This window comes from Triticum dicoccoides, chromosome 4B, assembly GCF_002162155.2.
Source record: "Triticum dicoccoides isolate Atlit2015 ecotype Zavitan chromosome 4B, WEW_v2.0, whole genome shotgun sequence".
NCBI classification, from domain to species: Eukaryota; Viridiplantae; Streptophyta; class Magnoliopsida; order Poales; family Poaceae; genus Triticum; species Triticum dicoccoides.
Window position 1 is genome coordinate 169498440 of NC_041387.1, and position 22738 is coordinate 169521177.

At 43.4% G+C, this 22738-nt stretch overlaps 2 protein-coding genes across 3 annotated transcripts; one reads left to right on the forward strand and one right to left on the reverse strand.

Moving 5' to 3' along the window:
• The first annotated feature begins 3642 nt into the window (after positions 1 to 3642).
• Positions 3643 to 11016, forward strand: LOC119295591 (alpha-L-arabinofuranosidase 1-like). 2 transcript variants are annotated; one of them, XM_037574025.1, is made up of 18 exons: positions 3645 to 3847; positions 4267 to 4483; positions 5095 to 5149; positions 5257 to 5453; positions 5688 to 5809; positions 5891 to 6038; positions 6804 to 6873; positions 7404 to 7549; positions 7637 to 7682; positions 7766 to 7818; positions 8121 to 8265; positions 8833 to 8951; positions 9069 to 9140; positions 9847 to 9950; positions 10041 to 10097; positions 10179 to 10371; positions 10449 to 10592; positions 10713 to 11016. In XM_037574025.1, exons 2-18 carry the CDS (start codon positions 4298 to 4300, stop codon positions 10833 to 10835), a joined length of 1980 nt encoding a protein of 659 aa, XP_037429922.1. In that variant the 5' UTR covers positions 3645 to 3847; positions 4267 to 4297; the 3' UTR covers positions 10836 to 11016. The 2 variants fall into 2 exon arrangements, with proteins under 2 accessions (XP_037429921.1, XP_037429922.1); XM_037574024.1 differs by having other exon boundaries at positions 3643 to 3847; positions 5688 to 6038.
• A 1277-nt stretch (positions 11017 to 12293) lies between these two features.
• Positions 12294 to 16806, reverse strand: LOC119295592 (WEB family protein At5g55860-like). Its single transcript, XM_037574027.1, has 3 exons — positions 16574 to 16806; positions 15359 to 15540; positions 12294 to 14263 (listed from the first exon to the last, which is right to left on the reverse strand). Exons 2-3 carry the CDS (start codon positions 15509 to 15511, stop codon positions 12512 to 12514), a joined length of 1905 nt encoding a protein of 634 aa, XP_037429924.1. The 5' UTR covers positions 15512 to 15540; positions 16574 to 16806; the 3' UTR covers positions 12294 to 12511.
• Positions 16807 to 22738: the final 5932 nt, after the last annotated feature.

The window sequence follows — 22738 nt, forward strand, 5'->3', positions numbered from 1 at the left end:
CCCTACCAAAAATATGCTTTATGAGACTACGCTAGTGTCCAAAAATATCTCATATTTTTAATACAGAAGAAGTATCTAACTACATCTGTAATGGCAAGCAAAGACTACTATGTTTCATATAGACTTGATACATTATGGTGTATATCTATGATGTGAAATAGTAGTCTAAAGCGAGTTATGCACTAACACAAAACAGAGGAATGGTAGATGTTTCGTGCTTGTGTTGTGAGACGTCTCTTTGTAAAATTACTATGATTTCTACCTTAATACATAGACACGCAAATATCATATGTGTTCTTGAAAAAGACCATAGCTTTGTTCGCCCTCTCATGCGTAAATCCTGGCTTCGCCCCTGTCTAGATGCCCACAAACCTCCTACTGATTTGCTTCTGATTTGTGTGATTTTGGATGTCTAAACCGGTCCCTGAATGTTTGTGCACAACGTTGGGTGATAAAAAATATCTGACCGCTCTGCTCGGACGTTGCGATGTTTTGATGCACGGCGTCAGAGGCTGGGTATGCCGTTCGAAGCTTTTTGTTGTGGTTGCCCATGTAACATTTTCTGTCTCCGTGAGACGAAGACGCCCTGTTGGACAGGTGACAAGAAGACACATGGGGTGCCTGAGCTTTCTTGTGTTGGACGGCAAGCAAAAACAACAAGATGCCAAGTTGAGCATTTCTGTGCATGAGACGAGACCGAGAGTGCAAGCCTTTCATGAGAGTGCACACCCCTATGCCACTATTTACAACTATGCTAGGGTACGCTGTTAATTATTACCTCCATTCTAAAATAGTTAAAGTTTCCAATTTATGCTAAGTCGAAATTGTTTAAGTTTGATCAAGTTTATAAAAATATATACTATTATAATAATGTTTTTTTTAGAATGTGAGGTGGACCCTAGCCTCTGCATCTGGGCGATGCATACGGCCACTTTATTAATTATTCTCACAAGACCTTACAAAGTTATACAACAGTAAGACTAAGCCACCGTCTAAGCAACAACTGTCGCTACTCCTATCCAATTGATGAAGGGGCACTAATAGTCTGGGCCTAATACGAAACAGACATCACAGCCAAACCTAAACATCTAAGACCTGAGGTCCCAACCAGGATGCCTGCCGGGTAGAGGCACCTACCAGTCCGGCGCACTCCTCAACCAGGACGCCTGCCGGGTATGAGGTCGCCGCAGCCACCTGCCACCAATCCATCTTCAGTGTTGTACTGCTGCACCACCTTGCCCCGCCTCTCTGCCATCAATGCCACCACGACGCCTGATGACATCACCCTCCTGCGCGAGTCCCTCGCCACACATCGGGCGTCAGGTCTCCACTGCGCCACGCTGCCGAGAAACGCCACCATTAATGTGCAGGATGAAACACCGCTCCACCAATTATTTCGTCCACTAGTCCCTCGAGCCCGTGTACACCTCCAAGAATGACGCCACAAGAGGGAAACGACACAATAATGTCGCCGCCATTCGATCTACTGATCTAGGGTTTCCCCCGGAGGTAGCAGATAGTGGCCTGGAACTTCTCAACAGTGATGCCTTCAAGAAGGGAACGACACCAAATAGTGCCGCCATCGCCGGCCTCGGCAGCAGCCGCGAGCAGGTCTTCACACAGATCTGTTTCAATGGCCTCCATCAAGCGACTTGCGCACGGATTGTCCACCACCCGCGGCCGCCGTGTCGCCCGTCGCGAGACCATAGCCGCTGACACATCCTCCGCCGTCCGGGGTCGCCGCCCCGGGATCCAGCCCTCGCTGGCCGCCGGAACAAAGCCACTGAGCCCCATCGAGGGCGGCCAACGGGGGCGAAGAAGCTAGATCCGGCCAAGCCCGGCCATGATCCGGCTTCTCCCCGCGTTGTAGCCACTTTCGCGGCCCTGCATCTCGCCCGCGCTCGAGGCGACGCAGGCAGCGCATGCACGCACAATGCCGCGGAGAGGGGAAACGCCCCGCAGCCACCTTCCCTGGGGCGCGCGCAGACTTCGCCGGCGGCCCCTCCAGCGGCGGCGAAGCGAGGGAGGGGGCGAGGGGGACCTGGCGGCGGTGGCGCTAGGGTTCCCCCGTGTCGCCCGGGGGCGACGCGGGGGCGAGAGGGGCAAGAGTTCTTCTGCACTTTTTTTAACTCTATTATAATAATGTAAAATATGGAGGTGGTAAATCCTTGATTTTTATATGATGTCTTTGTAGGGAGAGTTTTTATTAACTAAAGACAATCTCGTCTGTCACAACTGGCATGAAAATAAGAAGTGTAGTTTTTGTACTTATGACGAGACAATTAAACACCTCTTCTTTCAATGCAAATTTACGCGCTCTACATGGTCAGTCATCCATATAGCGTCCAAATATGTATCCGCCGACAAGTGTTGCCAATATATATGGTCACTGGCTTGACAGTAACCAAATAGGTTTTGCATGCTAATAAAGATGGGATCGTCTGACTAATTAGCTCGCTTTGGCTATGTAGAAATGACATTGGTTTCTATGGTAAAACCCCTTCTCGTTTGCAAGTTTTTTGACATCACATTCTCCTTTGCAGGTTATTTTTTGTTGTATGCATTGGCTTCGCATGTGGTTTATGTTGCACCGAACAGAGTATCAACTGTTGTTCAAGACGATGTGTATACGGTTGAAGCGAGTGGCCAAGAAGGTTTTTACCAAACATAATCTTCGGCTCGGTCCACCTCCTCCTTCGACATAGGCATAATTTTTGTCTCATAGGACTTTACTCCCGCCAATATGTCGTTTCCTTTATCTATTTATTTTTGTCAAACTTGTTTCTATTGGCTGTGTGCATCTTAGTTATGCAGAAGCCCGGTGTTGCTCAATATGATTGTATCCGCTTGATGCTATATTTTGAGCTAATAAAAGCGCCATTTATCGATGAAAAAAATATTAACATATAGAACACCAAATTAGTCTCATTAGATTCTTTATGAAATACATTTTCGTATCATGTGTAGTTGATGTTTGAGGTCTCAACATATTTATCTATAAAGAAAAATCTGACAACATTCATGTGAGGTATGTCTAGAACTCCGAAAAAATCAGCTCAAAACTTGATGTACATTTAGAGATTCAAAAAAGGTAAATTTGAATGTGAATAGTGGCAGCTTTGAGCGAATAGTACTTCGACACTATTCACATTCTATTTTGTCTTTTTTGTTTTATTAATGTAAGTCGAATTAAGAGCTGATTTTTTTTTTTGAGGTTGTACATCAAACATTGATGTGTGTCCACGAAAAATATAAGAATATTTGAACATGTTTCTTTTTTTAAAAGAATTCAATCTCATTGATCTCATTTAACGTAAAATCTCACACAAGTCTCCCAACCTAAACTCCGCGATGAATTTGTAATCCGCTACTCTCGTGCTCCAAACGAGGCTAGAGCCAAATGGATATCCTCCTCTCCTCTCTGCAGACTACGTATGTCACACCATCTGATAAACAAATGAGGCGATCTAAATAGATATTCAATTCAATCATCTGACAGTGGCCTGACAACAACCCCACCCTGTCTTATCGCAGCGACGAAATGATTCCTTTCCCATTAATTCGATCTGGGATAGAGGATGGAAACTCTTGTCATACGGATAAAGCGGGTCCCGACGGCCAGTCAGCGAGCGCGCCAACAGACCAGCCAACGGCCGAAGCTGCCCACTCCGGCAAGCAACCGGCCGTGGCCTCCAGCGTCCGATCGCCATCCCGACCCACGCTTCCCTTCAAAGCCACTGCTTCCTCGCCGTGGCGGCTTCGCCTACTTAAGCGCGCGCCTCCGCTGCTCGTACACCCACTCGCCTCCATCTTCCTCAGCCGCTTGCTGCTGGCTGTGGCATTCATGGTGAGCAATTTACCAGCGAAAGACTCCATCCATCTTATCTTTTTCTGTGGGCATATCGCAGTATCGTACTCTCCGCCTTCCTGTTTCGGTCCGTCCTGTTTGGGATATGCAGGCAGGTTGTTCGATGAAACGCTCGAGGGAGGGGGTCAGTTAGTCAGTCGGCACAGTACCTATTTTTGTTAGAACAGTTTCTGTCGGCTCTTAATTACTTTCCGTTTTGAGACGCCTGTGTCAGCTCATGATTCGCAAACACATAGCTCCAGTCGAATTAAGTCGCTCATCGCCATTGTTTCGCACATCGCGTGTTATCTATTTTGTACTCCCTCCGTCCCAAAATATAAGATCATTTTTGACAATACTTCTTTCGATTTTCCATTTCCCAGCTAATTCAGTCGACTCTTTCGTTATTTGTTCGACAGACACACGGACTACATTAGTGTTCTTTACAAGATGAAGCGTATGGGTTCCAAACAAGTGCTCGTTCCTACCGTCTCATGCTTGCTGCTCCTATTCTGCCTTGGATGCAAATGCCTAGCATTGGAATTAGAGGCGACACAGACGGCCACCCTCAAGGTTGATGCCTCGTCACAGCTTGCCCGAAAGATCCCAGACACACTGTTTGGGATGTTTTTTGAGGTAAGATACCAGTTTGTTTGTACTATATCAGTTTATGTTTTTCATGGTACATATTACTCCCTCCATTACCTAATACAAGGCCATTTCGTTTTTTGTGTCAAACTTTGACTATATCAGTTTATGTTTTTCATGGTACATATTACTCCCTCCATTCCCTAATACAAGGCCACTTCGTTTTTTGTGTCAAACTTTGACTTATAATTTTTGTGTCAAACTTTGACTATATCAGTTTATGTTTTTCATGGTACATATTACTCCCTCCATTCCCTAATACAAGGCCACTTCATTTTTTGTGTCAAACTTTGACTTATAATTTTGGTAACAAAATATAGATTATGTCATCAAAAATATATGATCGGAAAGTTCTTGAAATGTGCATGCAATGAAATGCTTTTTGTGGCATATAACTCACTTTCTGTTGGTAAAATAATTAATGGTCAGTTAGACATAAAAATGTAAAGTCCCTTGTATAAGGGAATGGAGGGAGCATATAAAGTGGCGGCGGCTGGGGGCAAAGGCCCCCCACCCCCCCCACCCCCCCTCCCCGCGACATGGATGTAGCTCCGCCGTTGATTATATTCTCCTATTAAGTACCTTGCAAAATGTTGTAGGAGATCAACCATGCAGGAGCCGGTGGCATATGGGCAGAACTTGTTAGTAATAGAGGTAATTCATTATTGTTGGTTGTGGGACACCGGAACATAAAAGTCCTACAGAAATATTGTCCATACCTGAATTTCAGTGAAATCATCGAATGTATTTTTATGCTTCAGGTTTTGAAGCTGGTGGACTCCATACGCCATCAAATATTGACCCATGGTCTATAATCGGAGACGACGCTTCCATATTTGTGGTGACTGATCGTACATCATGTTTCAGTCGAAACATCATCGCTCTTAGGATGGAGGTTCTCTGTGATGAATGCCCAGCCGGTGGCGTTGGCATTTACAACCCTGGGTTCTGGGGCATGGTATGACGCAATTTTGAGTTGACCGTAATTCGATCGCTTATATCAGCATGAAAATTCTGGTTCAGTGAACTAATATACTTGATATCAATGTATCACATGATAGAGATGTAACCTCATGTAGTCGTGTCTTTTTTCTCCCTTGCAAGGCAGTAGCAGTATTTTTTACCTCCTTCTCCTAACCTTCCAACTCTTCTTATCCAATTTAGTAATTACCTTTACCATTTCATCTTTCAGAACATAGAAGATGGAAAGTCCTACAATCTAGTTATGTATGTTAAATCAGCAGAAGCTGCAGATTTGACAGTTTCATTAGCAAGCTCTGATGGGTTGCAGAAGCTCGCTTCAGTTACTGTACCGTTAGTATCATTTATCTCAATATCTGGTAAGGAGGAGGACGGCGATATTTCCATTAGTTTATGGGAGTTTTTTTGTTTCAGAGTTGCTGGCACTTCCAACTGGACAAAAGTGGAGCAAAAACTGATTGCTAAAGGGACAAACAGAACCTCAAGACTTCAGATAACATCTAACAAGAAGGGAGTTGTATGGTTTGATCAAGTATCACTCATGCCTTCAGACACGTTCAAGGTATATTATTGACAAGAACTGATAGAAGGCAGAGATCCAAAGCTTTAGAATACATATGCACTAGTAATGGCAATGATGGTTGAATTACACAAAAATGGGTAAATGTATATACATATGCACTAGTAAAAGTAAATATGCAAATTGCTTGTGGGGGCCATTGCCCCCATGACCCCCACACTGGATCCGCCCATGCTACACATCGATTGAAGAGCAAAACTCTGAAGACGAAGCACTGACTATTGTAGTAAATTTCACCTGGCATCGCAAAAAATTCTCTTCTGCCAGAAACATGATGGGTTTCATAGGCCTAGACATAAGTTATAATAATATTGACATAATATTTTAAATTTATTATTTCCCGTTAAGTCTTAACGTTTGGTTGATCTGATTATCTTGATCATGTTGAAGTTCGTGTGTGGGGCATCTTGTCTGGCAATTCCGTTTGTGGTTATCAATGTGCGGGACATTTCTGTTCCTCTACATCAACAAAAGACATGTGTGGAGCCCAGTGTTACTCTAATTTTGATTTTGATCACAAACCAAGCAGAATCAAGTGCCTCTAACTAATTTGTTTTCTAGTCCTTAGACATTTGGCATTGCGTGGGTGTGCGTGCGTGCCTTGTGTGGGCGGGAGGGTGTGCATGCGTGTGTTTTAAATGGATACTGTGCGTTGCACTGTGATACATACCCGTAGTGCCTGATCATGATTAGGGGATTGAGTTTATCTGAGTATGTAACTGGCCTTTTTTTATTCTACATATACAGGGACATGGTTTTCGCACCGAATTGATATCCATGCTTTTGGATCTAAAACCACGATTCTTGAGATTTCCTGGTATGGACATATCCCATATGAGTCTTGTCTAACTTTCGCTCAGTTTATTGGTGGCTTCACACTAATGTCTGGACTTGTACAGTATAATTTACCAGACTGGATAGATATTTGCTCGTGTTGCTTTAACCTGAATATCTTTACTTTCAGATCATAATTAGTGAGACCTAGCTAACTGAACCCTCAGTTCCCCTATTGTCAGAGAAATCCACTGAGCCAACTACGGCAATGCCTAGTGAGGTGTTCACTTAAAATATGATATAATCAAATATCATTATTTTTTATTCAACTAATATATCTCAGTACCATATGCAAGTTATGTTATACTGACTAAAGTTTCTTATGTTCCCAGTCAAATATGTCCTCTGACCATATTAATTAAATATCTTCTTTCATATAACATGTTCCCTTGATTAATGTAACATTCCATTAAAATGAACCCAACTCATCCCAAACTAAGTTTGTAAAGACATCTGATATTTTGTATTTTCCTTTTCCTTACTTTTACATGGTTTGCTCGGAATGCATTATAGGTGGTTGCTTCGTTGAAGGCGAATGGTTAAGAAATGCATTCAGGTGGAGGGAATCTATTGGTCCATGGGAGGAGAGGCCTGGACACTTCGGAGATGTTTGGCATTACTGGACTGATGATGGCCTTGGATATTATGAGTTTCTTCAGGTACCAGCCAAGTGGTGAACATTATTTCACCTTTTTCCTTTTATATTCTCACCTAACCATATGTTGCCTTCGAAACCTATATCAAAGCTTTCTGAAGACCTGGGGGCTGCTCCAATCTGGGTATTCAACAATGGTAAATATCTTCAAATTTTGTCATATCAATGATTAGCAGTGTTCGCCTTCTTAAATGTTGGAGTCCTCTTTCTTAAATACCAGGAATCAGCCACAATGATGAAGTTAGTACCGCTGCCATTGCCCCTTTTGTAAAGGTATTTTTGAAATTTTTAACTTCATTTTCTATCAGGGTAGACATGTAATTGTATGATGGATACTTCTAAGTCTTGAATGAATGGCAATTTGCAAGCAATAATAACTTAGCATTGCCATGGTGCATCAAAACAAGAGCAAATTACTTATTTGTTCAACCTTGCCACGGACCAGTTTCTTCCAGTTCTATCATTTAATTCTGTGGTACTGTAGTATTAATGCCTGATGTGTTCCCAAGAGTTAAACTGTAATTAACTCGTTATAATCCCATGTACATTATTCTGAAATTATTGTCTTTCTGCAGGATGTATTGGACAGTCTAGAATTCGCAAGGGGGAGTGCAAACTCAACATGGGGCTCTGTTAGAGCTGCAATGGGGCATCCTGAACCGTTCCCAGTCAAATATGTTGCGATTGGAAATGAAGATTGTGGGAAAAAATACTACCTCGGTAATTTCTTGCCTACCTCTTAATGCAAATATGCTCAGCTCCTCTGTGTGTTCTTGATATTTTTTGTCAACTACTGTTCTTATTTGTTTGAGAAACTACTTTTCTTATTCCACCCATTTCACAATATAGGCCGAAGTCCCGAAGATGCCTTGTACCTGATAACTAAATCGTGTAAAACCATGGAAATAACAAGATTCAACCATACTACCCCTATTAAGAAAAGTTCTTGAGATAATTAATCAGTCATAGTTTTCTTTCCAAAATTTTGGAGCATTACAGAGAAATATGATAGGACGACTGAGCTGAAATAACACTTCGTAATTAAATGATAGTGATATATGTTCTCATCAAAAGAAAAAATGAAGTTAGTGAAGCATAACAAGTATAGCACTACTAACTAAAACAGAAGAGTAAACTATTGCCTGGTAAATCTTCTTTAATAAATTCACCCATTAAGTAGTTCCACCTGATCATTACTTCTGGTAGTTTGCTATTTCAGTCAAACTGTATAATGAATATTTGCAATAATCTTCTAGGTACATGATGTTCTTTAATTCCATTGAACAGGTAATTACCTCAAGTTCTACAATGCTATAAGAGAATCCTATCCAGACATTCAGATGATTTCAAACTGTGATGGTTCATCTAAACCACTTGACCATCCTGCTGATCTGTATGACTTCCATGTAAGTTACTTGTGACAAATTGGCTCAACTCATTTCCCCCATTAAGATTCTCATTGGGTTATCACCCTTTCTTTGTTTGTATCTTATATTTGATTCTGAAGAAGTTGTTTTTTATAGGTCTACACCGATTCTAAGACTTTGTTTAACATGAAGGGTACGTTTGATAAAACTTCTCGTACTGGTCCCAAGGTATACCTCTATTTTCATGGTTTACTTTGCGTTTTCACTTTTATGACATGGGTCAGATGGCCTTTCAAATGCTTTGGTATCAATCTTTTACATAGTCCAGCATCTCCTGGCCTTTCTTTAGGGATGTTCTTGCCATAGCATGCATTTTATGTATTTTGCGGGTTACCTGGTGTATCTTCATCGTTCTTCAAAACTCTGTTTCTGAATGATGATGAGAAATATAGGAATTGAGACCTCAAACTGAGCATCTTTTTGTATTTTTAGAAATTTTTGCCGGGGGTGCGGGGTGTGCTGGCCTGCACGTAGTTTCTGTGTGAAGTTGTGCCAAACATTGAGTGTAACTAGGGGCCATTAAAGCAAAAACCGTTGGGGTCATTGTAAGAACAATGAGGAACCTGCAGGATCTAAGTAGCACTTGCTGAGGTCTTCGACCCTACTTGCATGTCCTGGAAAATCTTGGGCAGTAAATACATTCCTGTGTTTTGACAATATATTACTCCCTCCATCCGAAATTACTTGTCACAGAAATAGATAGAAATGGATGTATCTAGAACTAAAAATATGTCTAGATACATCCATTTCTGCGACAAGTATTTCGGGACAGCGGGAGTACTAAATAATATAGCTCTTCTGCATATCAACATCCTTTCATTCTTACGGACAGTAAATACATTCATGTGTTTTTGACAATATGAATATTTAATAGGCCTTTGTCAGTGAGTATGCCGTATGGAGAACTGATGCAGGTAGAGGAAGCCTTCTTGGTTCACTAGCAGAGGCTGCCTTCCTTACTGGTCTGGAGAAGAACAGGTGATCCCTCAGAGAGTTTGTCTACTCTTCTAGCAACTACCTATAGATCTGTACTGTGGGTTTAGCTGACTTCTTGTTGGTTCTTTGCAGTGATATTGTTCAGATGGCAAGTTATGCGCCACTCTTTGTAAACGACAACGATCAAACGTTTGTATCCATATCTTTTTTCCATTTCGTGAGTTCTTGTTGAGTAATATCGCAGTAATTATGTTTGAATCAAATAATCAGGTGGAATCCAGATGCTATCGTCTTCAACTCCTGGCAACAATACGGAACTCCTAGTTACTGGATGCAGAAGTTTTTCCGCGAATCTAGTGGTGCCATGATTCATCCAATTACAATCAGTTCCAGCTACTCTGGTTCTCTAGCAGCATCTGCTATCACCTGGCAGGATTCCGGGAACAGCTTCCTGAAAGTAAAGGCAAGTAACGTTCCATTGTTATACCCGGAGGGGGACGGTGAATATTTGTGTTAATCTTGAAAGCTCTTCCTTTGCAGATTGTGAACTTCGGGCCGGACACCGTGAGCCTCACGATCTCTGTGTCTGGGCTTCAGGTTAGCATCAACGCGCTGGGGTCAAACGCTACTGTTCTCACGTCCAGCAATGTGAAGGATGAAAATTCTTTCAGTAACCCGAACAAGGTAGTATACCATTTCTGTTTGTGATTAGGTTCTGGAGTGTAGAGCTTATTGTTCGTTTCGGCGTCACTCTCTTGGGAGCTGCTCACCTGAAGCCGAATCTTGCTTTGACGAACAATGCAGGTCGTGCCTGTGACAAGCCAGCTGCGCAACGCCGCGGAACAGATGCAGGTCACGCTCGCTGCCCACTCCTTCTCCTCGTTCGACCTTGCGCTTGCTCAGTCCGAGCTTGTCGCGGAGATGTGAAGCAGCTACACGGCGCTAGCGACACGTGGAAACACGGTAAATACACGAGGCGTGATATGGAAAATGCAGGAGGTTGTCAGTAATTATGCTTATATCTTGATAAAGCACTCACTGTACAGTGTAACAAAGAGGACATACAGCAGTACTAAATAAAGTCCATATCAGGCTGATTTGCAGTTAATTTGCGTTGCACATGTTTGCTTTGGGTCCACATATCTGCAGCAACTTCGTCTCCTATCTGTGAAATGGTGCCAACAAACCAACCTACTCCCTCCGTTCGGAATTACTTGTCGTAGAAATGGATGTATCTAGACGTATTTTAGTTCTAGATACGTCCATTTTCGAGACATGTAATTCCGAACGGAGGGAGTATGTCCGTGAGCATCAGATTGCAAAAAAGTTCTGTACATGTACACTAACTCGCAAGGTAAGAGAAGTCGAAAGCATGCAGAGGAATTCATTTAGTAGCACTCTGAACCCACTTCCAGAAAAATTTGTACATAACAAGTTACAGCCCTGATGAACACAGCCTGTATTCATTTCCACAAATATTTGGATATGTAGTTGCTGAGCCTGAGATCCAAGTATACTTGTCCTAGCTAAGCTAACGATTATTGTCTTCACCGTCGATGGGATCATCATCACCATCATCATTTATTTAGTAGGTTCTACCATCTCTTGGAAGTGGTCAGAGCACCGGTGGAATGATGATGGTAGTACTCTTCTTTTACACTAAAGTTAGTACAAAGTTGAGACACTTATTTTGGGACGGAGGAATCTGAAATATAGTACTCCCCCGTCCCAAAATAAGTGTCTTAAACTTAGTACAACTTTACACTAAAGTTAGTACAAAGTTGAGACACTTATTTTGGGACGGAGGGAGTACATATTGTTGTTTGCATACCTTCGAATTTTTTTCTTTGAGCTTCAAACTCATGGATTTATCCAATGCATTGTCTGCAAGTTCATAAATAATGAAATGGCCTTCTGGAGTCTGGACCAACAATCTTCTCCTTCAGCAACACATGAGATCTAACCAGGCACTAAAGAATCAGTACACAAGCTAATTGTCACTGAGCACTTGACTGCAAACTTGCTGTTTAATCCAAATATCATCTCTACATAATGTGGTTGTGCAAATACAATTATCATCTCACCTTCATCTTTTCCTCAACAGTAAAGGTCCTCATTTGTTGAACCTGGCAAATGCTTTTTTTTCTTCTTCTGAATTTCAGGTCTGAACACCAAATCCGATTCTCCAATGTTAAAGAATCTGCAAGCAAATCATCATAGTTTTCACAGAAGTGACATGGAATTAATTACATGGAAAATTTGGATATGCAGTAGTAATTAAGTGAAGAAAGCGAACACCCTACCGAGGGATCTATTGGAATATGAACCAACATGTTGTCTCCCGCGAAAAAGAAAATAACCAACATGTTGTCACTCCATACCATACCATTGAAAAGCATCAATAAGGTGTGGTTTGATTTGGACTTTTAGAAACAGTAGATTACCACCAAAAAGTACAGACATACATATACAACATGAACATGGTTACATGACAAAAGTTAGGAGTTCAGCACATTACAAAGGTACAACACTACTAGAAATATACTCGTACAAATGAACAATGTGTTAAAAGTTTGGATTTGCATGTAAGAGCCTGGGTCATATTATGAGTGGGAACTGCCATCGGCACTGTTCTTCTTCTTATGGTGGAACATTCCTGTGATGCTAGGCAGCATGAAGCTCTTCCGCAATAGAGTTTTGCTGTTCTTCTGATGACCGTTGCTCTTCTCATTGGCTTTTGTGTAAGAAGCCTTGTGGGATGGAGCGTCTGCCAGTGATGTCGCTCCCACCGGAGGCACGTAGGTCTCGGTGTTTTTGTTTTGTTCTTCCTTCTCTCGCCACCTCTTGAGCTCACTTTCGACCGCCTTGTTTGCTGCTTCCGCTGTCTCTGCCTTCTTTAGCGCCTCCTCCGTTGCCAGTTCCATGTCCTCCATCTCCTTGCGGGCAGCTTCCAGTTTCTTGATCGCCTCATTCTCGCTGGCTCTAACAGCGTCCACCTGGGCCATAGCAGCCGCGACCTTCATCTCTGCCAGCTTCTCCGTCTGCTCTACCTTTCGGCTTAGAGATTCAAACTCCTCCTTTGAGATCGTGATGTTTGCACCTGGCTCGGATATTGAGGCACGGACAGCACTTGCCTTTTCTGATAGTTGTTTGATCTGATCAAGAGCCCTTGTTTCAGCAGCTTTTGCTACTTCTGCTTCCTTCAAAGAGGACTGCAACTTTTGCTCTGCTTCCACTAATGAAGCACGTGCTGCTTCAGCTTCGTCTCTTAACTCGGCTGCACGCTTTTGCATCACCTCAGCTTCCTGAAGAGCATTTTTTGACTCAGAAGACAACTGCTCGAGGGCCAACATCAGGTCATCAGAAGCTAGTGTTGCATCCGATTCTGTGGCTACTGCAGTCTCAAGATCAGATTTACACTTCTGGAGCTTAACATGGAGGTCCCCTACAATAGATTCAATTTCTGCATCCTTATGTTTCAGCTGACTGTGTTCCTCCTTTACAGCCTGTAACTCCAGCCTCAGCGATTCAACTAAACTGCTAAGAGAAGTTTGCTCTTGTGCAACTTTCTGCAACGTTTCTTTAGCATCATCCAACTCTGTGCTGACAGCAGAAACAGACTCCAAATCTCTATCTCTCGCATCTTCGATCTTCTTCTGCAAAGATGCAATCTCAGAATAAGTCTCATCGAGTTTCTCCTGGAGGCCCTTGAAAGCTACAGGATCAAAATCATTTCTCAAATTTGACAATTTTCTCTGAGCTTCTTCCAGAGATTCTTTACAAGTTCTCCTGGCAGCATCCTTCTCAGCAAGGATATTTGCCTCCTCTTCACGTGCTTGCTCTGTGGCTGCCTTCGCATGCGTAAGTGACTCTTGAACCATTGCAATCTCGGTACGGAGTTGAGATGCCTTTTCCTTGTTTGATTCAGAAGACTGCACAGACTCTGCTTCCTGCTGGGCAGCAAGTAACTTAGCATCCAGTGAGGTTTCAAAATCCTTTCTCATTTTTCTAAGCTCCTGCTTTGCTGCATCAAGATCTGCCAAAGCAATAGCATACTGTTCCCTCGCATTGTCTAGCTCCTGCTTCAAAGGACCATCCTTTCCAACGGCTTCACTAGAGCTGCCACCTTCGAGCTCCTTTGTTCGAATATTTGCATTTTCTGTTGCCCGGATATTCAGTTCTTTTGACTTGGTGACTGCATCAAGCTTATTTGTTAGATCCACAACGCTTTTTTTAGCCCTCTCAAGCTCAGAGAGGGCTTGGAGTCTGGTAGTCTCAGCATTACTCAGTTGTTCCTTGTATTTATCCAACTCTTTCTGAGCCAAGTGCAGTTCTGTCTCCTTAGCCAACACCCTCTACCACAGACAAAATTTAAATGTACAAAGGATCAGCATAATAATATGATACCAAAATACAAGCTAAATCCAAGTGAACTAAAACTGATTGATCCTACAAGGGTTATGTACCATCATGTGTAATATACAAAGCAAGATACACGAGAACCCTCCTACAGTGGAGACGACTTCTCTGCTGGTGGAAGCGCCATGGACTCCACCCTAACCATCCTAAGCAGGGGAGGGGGGGCCTGTAGTCGTTGATTATGCTCACAGCATGGGTGCAGCTTAGTGGATCTGGAAGCAGCGAAACACTGCCGTCTAAAATGGGGAAAGGCCATTGCCTCGCTGCTTGACACCATCTGCGTGGAAGCATGTCTGTGGGCTAAAGCATGAGCGGTTGCCCTTCAGGTGTCACCGTGTCACTGCCGGCTGTGATTAGCGCTAGGGACGTGTGCATTGTGGTTGTACTTGGTCCACTCTTAGGCTTGCAAAAAACTTTTTCTTCTATCAAATGCATCGAGACCAAAATTCTCTACCAAGATACTAAACTTTGTGCTTTACTAAGATAAAGGGTGCGTCAATAGGACAAATAATTTTCAGGTACAACTAAAGATTTCATGGCACATCATGTCTAGTACAGAAGTTTCTCTTAAGACAAACTGTAACAGCTGCCAAAAATGTCCAAACGTACCACAGATATTAGTAATCAAAGACAGAAGACAGTTTCTACAAATACAATATTCTGATATACATGTAAAATCACTTTCCCTTGTGAGTGCTTTCTGAAACTGAACTACAGGCAATAATCTATAAACGTTTATGCAAATGTCAAACGAACATTGGGAAGGGGACAAAAGAAAAGTATACGGTACGCTACAATCTGATGACTTCACTGTTGATACCGACTATGATCTACACATCTGATCACAGAAACCCCTATTTATGCTTAGGTTGGCAATTCAAGCACTAATATAGCTTTTCATCAATGATATCCACACTTGATTATTATTCTTAGATAGCTGCAGTTGCACACAATGTATACAAAAAATTCTGCATGCAGGCCTATCATATAATTACATATCAAAGCCACAATTTTCTGCTAAAAAATAGTACCTCTGCTTGTGGGGCCTGTGCCTTTCTGGTGGCGGATCTTTCAGAGGAAAACCGAACCTCTCCAAACAAGCTTACTGCAGCTTTAACAGATTCAAAAGGAGCCCTTGTATCTATTTCTCCAGTCTTTTCTGAATCAGCATGTGGTGTCCCCATAATCCCGTTGCCACAATACTGTATGCAGCCTGTGACAGAAAATAATTGCAGTTACATCAAGTCATATACAATAAAATGGATCGGTTTTACAAAGGGAGATCGGTTTTACAAAGGGGTCCAGTAGATTCTCTGATGACCAACAAGATAAATAACCTATGATCTAGCAGCTAAATACAGTGCTGATGATTAGTTTTACCATATTCAAGGGATTAAAAACCCTAAGTATGTTTATGAGGTTTCTGAATTTGTCAACAATCTCATTAGAAACAACCACAGCTTTCCTAAAAATAAACCACAGTACATTTATCCCTTTTTTCTTCGATCAACCCCATTGATCACACTCCCTGCACTAGCAATTTCATTACCAAAACACCATTGCTCCCTGATATGTAACTCTTATACAACACCATGTGCCCTCTTAATCTCTTATTCCCCCTACCACAGTGTCCCCGGCCCCCTCGTTCGCCTCCACTTGATATAATGCTCATTAAAACCATGAGCTGATAAATGTGATCCAGCTTTTTGCAATGCTGAATACCACCAAATAGTAAAGGGTTGCAGCAATAAGTTCAAAGAGATACATTCACCATCCATGACAAATAGTCTCTTCAGAAACTAAAATAGAGACAGGGTTCCTAAACTACAATGATGGTAACAAGGAATCAGCAGCAGAAATGTGGCCGTCGATTCCCCAGATAAAGTATTACCCAAATTATGAAAACAGAGAATCGGGCAAAAATGCATATGTGGCCTGCACCTTGAGCTAGTACTCGAGAAATTTCTCGTGAACACTAAACCATACAACATACTAGGTATGTTCCTCAAAATTTCTCGCGAATCCAGCAAATTCACAAAAATAATACGGTAATTTCCTCAACGACATCACTAGGTAATTGCAGGCTCGCCGCTACACGACAAACCAATCGTCGGGATCCAGCACGCAGCTGCCACAAAATTCACGGCCGTGTGTGTATTTCCGCCACGCCCACCACGTGACGACGATCAGGTGATGGGAGAAAAGGTATTCAAGCGAGAGGATTGGCCAATGCAGGAGGAGGGTACCTGACGCGGCGGTGGCGGTCGGAGGAGCGGTCTGACCAAATTCGAAGAGGGTGCGGTGCTGGAGGTCCTGCTGCGCTGAGGCCGAGGAGAGGAAGATGGTGCCAGCCGGCCGGAGAGCGAGGTGGCGGTGGCGCGGAGGGGGAGAAGAGATCAGGTCGTCGTCGGAGGGGAGAGAGAGACGACCGGAGAGAGGGAATGAGGCAAAGGAGAAAGGTGGGTGGTGCGGTGGCGGGTTTCACGGGGCGTCCGCTCCTGTCTTGATATATTTGCAAGGAAGCCCCTGAGGCGGCTCTGCTGTCCAAGGGGGGCCTCTCCTAATTTCCGACGTGCAATATGACATAGGCGCAACTGGGCTGGGCCTCACGAAACTGCATGCACGCTCAGTTTCCCAGATCTTATTTGGCGCCTTAAGCGCCAGTTATTGGCAATTTCGTTAACTGACGCACACTCTCCTAGCACTAAGTTACGAATAGGCCGGCCCATGTAGAGTTTTTTTCCTACTGTTTTATTCCTTGCAGTTTTTCTGGCCCTTTTCTCCTTGCGTTTTTTCTTGAAAACGTGTTTTACTTGGTTTTTCTTTTTTTGTTTCTTTTTATTTTTTGGTTTTTTCCTTTCTTTTCAAATGCGTGAAGTTTCTTCAAATTCAAAAATACTTTGGCAAATCTGTGAAATTTTTCTAATTTTCGTGAATATTTTTAATTTTATAAACGTTTTTCATTTTTGCAAACTTTTTCCAAATTACGAAGTTTTTTAAAATAGTGAAAATAAATAAATTCATTAATGTTTTAAAATTTGATCTTTTTCTACTTTTGTGAAAAAAATTAAATCCCTGAATTCTTTTTCAAATTTTGTGAACTTTTTTCAAACTGTGATCTTTTTTTCCAAATATTTTCTGAATTTTGAATTTAGGAACTCCAAGTCTTGAACCATTTTCAAGTTCATGAATTTTCTCAAACTTGAGAAAAAAATCCAACTTTGTAGAACTTTTTTAAGACATTTTTACAAAATTGTCAACAGTCTACTTTTCTTGGTCAACGGTCGATGGTCCACCAGTTAAACAATTTTAAAAAACACAGATAGGCCGGCCGAAATACTCGCGCATGTGAGCGACCTTTACCTTAGTTAGCGCCAAAGGCACCGATTAGGAGATCTCACTCAATTTTCCATCTGAAAGCCTTTTGAATTCTCAAAAAGATGAAAGCCTTTTGTTAATTTTGACGCTGACAACATCACTAAGTATGCTACATCATTCGTTTGCAGTGGAAATAATTCAGCAAATGGACTCTTATCTAGGACCAGAGTTGCATTGATTTCTCAATGCGATCAGTTGTCAATGGACTTTGCAGAAATATCATTTAAACACTATCTCCAGAAAGCTAATCAAGTAGTAGATGCGCTAGCTAAGCATTCTTTTAGAGCTAGATCTTCGAGTTCTTGGGATGATGTAATCCCTAACTTTGTTTCTCATTTACTTGTACACAACATGATCATCGTAAGGAATAAAGTTTATTTGTTGTCAAAAAATGTATGCGCCCCATATAATTATATCTCAAGTACATGTACACATTTTGGTTGAGTAATAACACTTAGCCATGTTTCCTTCCCTCCATCCAAGCTTCGATGATGAGCTCGTGGATTCACCTCCCCTCTGCCTATCGCTTCAACGCCCATGACGGGGAGTGGAATATTGGTGCCTCTCCTTCGGCTAGTAATCTAGTTTACTATTTTTAGTTCTCGCATGTGCGGCGCCCGGGCGGATGACGACGCTTTTTTTTTGAGTTTGTCTTCCGGGTTCCGATCCTCCTTGAGTTCGTCCGTCTGGACGTAGTCGACGGAGCCCCGATATAGATTGCTAACAACCTTTTGGGGTGGTGAGATTATGATTTATCGGGTGTGGGATGGCGAGATTTGGGGTTAGGTGCTTTGGATCTATCTAAAGATTCACCGGCGACAACAACAGCTTCAGGGGTTGGTCTTTAGGGGCACATGCACAAAAACTTTCACGATGTCAAACTGGCTTTGAAAAGGGGCAACATCTACGTGTTTTAATTTAAACCCCAGCTAAGCAGTCCACATCAGTTCACGGCTAATAGTGTAGTTGATGATAACCCTTGTGATATTGAGGAATAAAATATGATTCAAATATAAGATTTTACAGCATGCGCTCTTGGTCTTAGAGCATCTCCAACAGATACGCAACCGCGCGGCGCGCTAAAATTGTTTTACGATGTCGTAATAGCATCTTTTTGCACGCACCAGGGTGCTCGCTCCAACGGCCACCGCAAAATATGACGCGTGCGAGCAGCTTCAGTAGGCGCGCTAAATATACAGCACGCGCAAGCAGCACAAATAACATTTCACACTCAAAATAGAACCAAGAAGATCAAACACATAAAGAAATAAATCAACAATGAATAGTTCAATTTATTACAATTCAAACAAATAGTTTATCTTTCAATGCAACAAACAGTTCAACAATACAACATCAAACATACAACGTCACTAGTTTTATCGGCCATTCCATGCCCACTACTCCTCGATTAGATCTTTTTGAAGATCATCATGCGGTTTGACACATTGAATGGCATGATAGGAGGCAACAAATCAGGCCACCCTCGCGGCCCTCCTCCGCACTCACACGGGACGTCCCAAGAGTTCATACTGAGAATAGTCTAAATCTTGCACATGCTTCATTCTCGATGATCATGTTATGCGTGATCACACAAGTGCTCATGATGTACCAAAGGACCTTTTGATTCCAAAATCTAGTCGGTCCTCTCACAATAGCAAATTAGGCTTCAAAATCCCAAAAGCTCTCTCCACATCTTTCCTAGCCGCCGTCTGAGCATTGTGGAAATCAAGATTTTCTTACTTTCGGTTTTTTCTACCGCTTCACAAATGTTTGCCACTTTGGGTAGATGTGGTCCGCAAGATAGTAGCCATAGTTGTATGTATGGCCATTTGCTACAAACTCCACCGGTGTAGTTTCACCATTTGTAATCTTATTCATGAGTGATGGCCGATTAAGAACACTGATGTCATTCAAAGATCTATGTATTCCAAAAAAGCATGCCAAATCCAAGTCTCTTGATGGTCCATTGCTTCAAGGATTATAGTGAAACCTTTTTTTTGCCGTAGAATTGTCCATGTCATGCCTCAGGACAGTTCTTCCAACTCCAATGGATGCAATCTAGTGAGCCAAGCATACCTAGGAATCTGAAAGCTTTGTTCATCCCCAAAAGCCTTGCGGTGTCTTCAACATTGGGAGCTCTCAAATACTCTGGATCAAACACTTGCACAATTCTGATTGCGAAGCGCTTGACATACATGATGGCTTGACTCTCATGCATGGCCAAGCGGTCATCAACTAGATCAGCCTGAATACCGTATGCCAACATACGCAAAGTGGCTGTCACCTTTTGAAAGGTGATATGCCCGAGTTCTCCGGCGGCATTCCTCCTTTGCTGAAAGAACCGATCATGGCTTGCCAGTTTCTCTGCAATGCGTTTCAACAACTCGATGCTCATCCTAAAACGGCGCCAAAAGTACGACTCGGGGTATGTGGGATTCTCCACAAAATAGTGCCTTATCAATTTGTTGTCGGCATCGATCTTATCCCTCCAAATTTTCTGACGACCGATAACCGAACCACCGTGCTTCGTCTTTTTATTGACGTGCATAGCTAGGATCATTGCGAGATCCTCCTCCTATTGAATATCAAATTCTTCATGGGAAGGATCATAGGATAAACTCATCTACAATAGTCAACTTAAACTAGTCTATAACACTACAAACAACATGCACCAAAGTCATCTACAAAATATGAAGTTGAAGCAATACATACCTTGCAAGTGTTTTGTCAAACATCTTATGGGCGCCGAGCGGCAGTGGGCGGCCGGGCGCTGTTCGTCGGAGGAATGGTGCGCTCGAGGGGCGACGGCGACGAGAGGAGGTGCGGGAAGCAGCGGCGGCGCACGGGGACAGGCGGGGGAAGCACCGACGGGCCGCTGGTGCAAATGGGGAAGGTGCGGACGGCGGCGCCAGCGCCTGGATCTGGCGGTTGGTGGAAGTTGTGTGCGACTCGTCGCTGTCCAGAGCGCGGGAGCGGGCACACGAAATAAGCGGTGCGCGATGCCGTTTTGCTCGGCGCGCCGAAACAACTGCACCGCGCATGCGTTTTTTGCGCGTCTGCTGGAGCGCCCGTTTCGACTGCAAGCGTGCAAAAATGGCGATTTTTCCAGCGCGCTGCTATGATCGCACGCCTATTGGAGATGCTCTTAATATATTTACATGCAGTTCTCCGGCGTGTTCTTGAAAGGTAAATATATGATTTTGATATTTCTCAAATTACTGGGTGTAGCCATCCATCACGACCCGATGCACATCATCCATTTTGATATTAGCTCCCCGAGGACATCCATCACGACCCGATGTACGCCATCAACTCGCCGTTCTGGGACACTTGGTTCCGCGACGAGCACGACGCGGGACGCCGGTCGTACTTTGCCTCTCATGCGCGTGCTCCCTCCTCCCCCCCTGTGCACACGTGCGTGTGCTTTCACTCCTCCTCATGCGCACGTGCGCATGCTCCTACTCCCCTGCCACCCCCGCAACAGGCCGACGAGGCCTACAAGAAGGCCCTCAATGACTCCAAACTCGACAAGCTCGTCAAAGGGGAGGGCATGGCGGAGCAACTAGTCGCATCGGCCGAAGGCGATGTCGTTGTGCCCGAGCAGCGGTAACAGGACCACGATGGGTAAGCGTCATTGGTGGGGGCAATCGTGGTCGTGGACGACCACAGTGCCCTGAACGCTAGAGTGGGTGTCGGGCCCTGTCGTGTGAGTGGGCGCGGACACGTGGTCACTAGAGCAGCCACCCGCTGCATGAGCGCACACGCCAGCACCACAGGCGGCAGTAGTCCCATGGCCTTTTTCATGGGATCAACCGGCCTTCGTCGACCTCGCCAACGAGGACGGCGACGGCGACGACACACACGGCTAGATCTAGGTTTTATTATCCTTTTTAGTGTAATTAATGTAAGCCGAGACTTTTGGTGGCAATGTGAAATATTTTTAATTTGAGAATATTGTGTAATCTGAAATGTGTCTGATATGTTGCGCGCACCTACAACCCTACGGACAAGACCGGACGCTGGTGTCCGGCAGGTCGACCCAAAAGGATACAAAACTAATACATTTCGTGTCTAATTGGGTCGACCGGTTGGAATTGCCCTAATAATAAGGTTTAGTTATGGACATGAGTAGCTAGACCTGGCCATCCTCCGGGCCGGGCCAGGTTTCGGGTCGGGCCTGACCAAGCCCGAGGTAGAAAACTCAAGCCCGAGCCCGGCCCTGTCCGTCGGGCCTACTTTTTAGGCCCAAGCCCGGCCCATCACAGCAAAAAACACATCGGGCCTCTTCAGTAAATGGCAGAAACAACGGGCCCAGGCCCGGCCCGACCTAGTTTTCGGGCTCAAAACCTAGGCCCAGGCCCGGTCCGGGAGCAGTGTCGAGCCGGGTTGTTCGGGCCGGGCTGTCCATGGCCAGGTAGGGATGAAAATGATGTGAAAACTTTCCGTTTTTCCGGAGAAAAAATAAAAACAAAGAGGAAATATGAAAACGGAAATGGAAATTTGCAAAATAAAAGTGGAAATGAAATTATTTTTATATGGAAGCGGAAACAGAAACAGAATGTTGTTTTCCGGTGAAATAGAGGTGGAAACAAATTTTCTGTTTCCGTGAATATGGAATTCCCGTTTTTACTGTGGGCATCTGGTTGTTTTGTAGCCCAACCACGATCATTTGAGGCCTAATCTCTACTACCACACATGTACTCAACTTCCCTATACATAATTGTCCAATACTAATACAATACTACACTAAGTTGCTGAAATAAACATATTAATTTGTAGCCATGTTAACAATTCATTAAACTTATTTGTTTTTGTGTGTATTTCTCTATAATACAAGGGGTTTTTAAGTTTCGGCCAACGCCCATTTCTGTTTCTGTGTTCGCCCTATGTTCGCTTCGTGTCTGTTTCCAGTAGTACCTGTTTCCCTATTCATTTACGGGGTTTTTGTATTCGTTTCTGCTTCTGCAAAAGAATGTGAAAACAAATGTGGTAGCACTCAGCTTCGTCCGTTTCCGCTCTGTTTTCATCCCTAT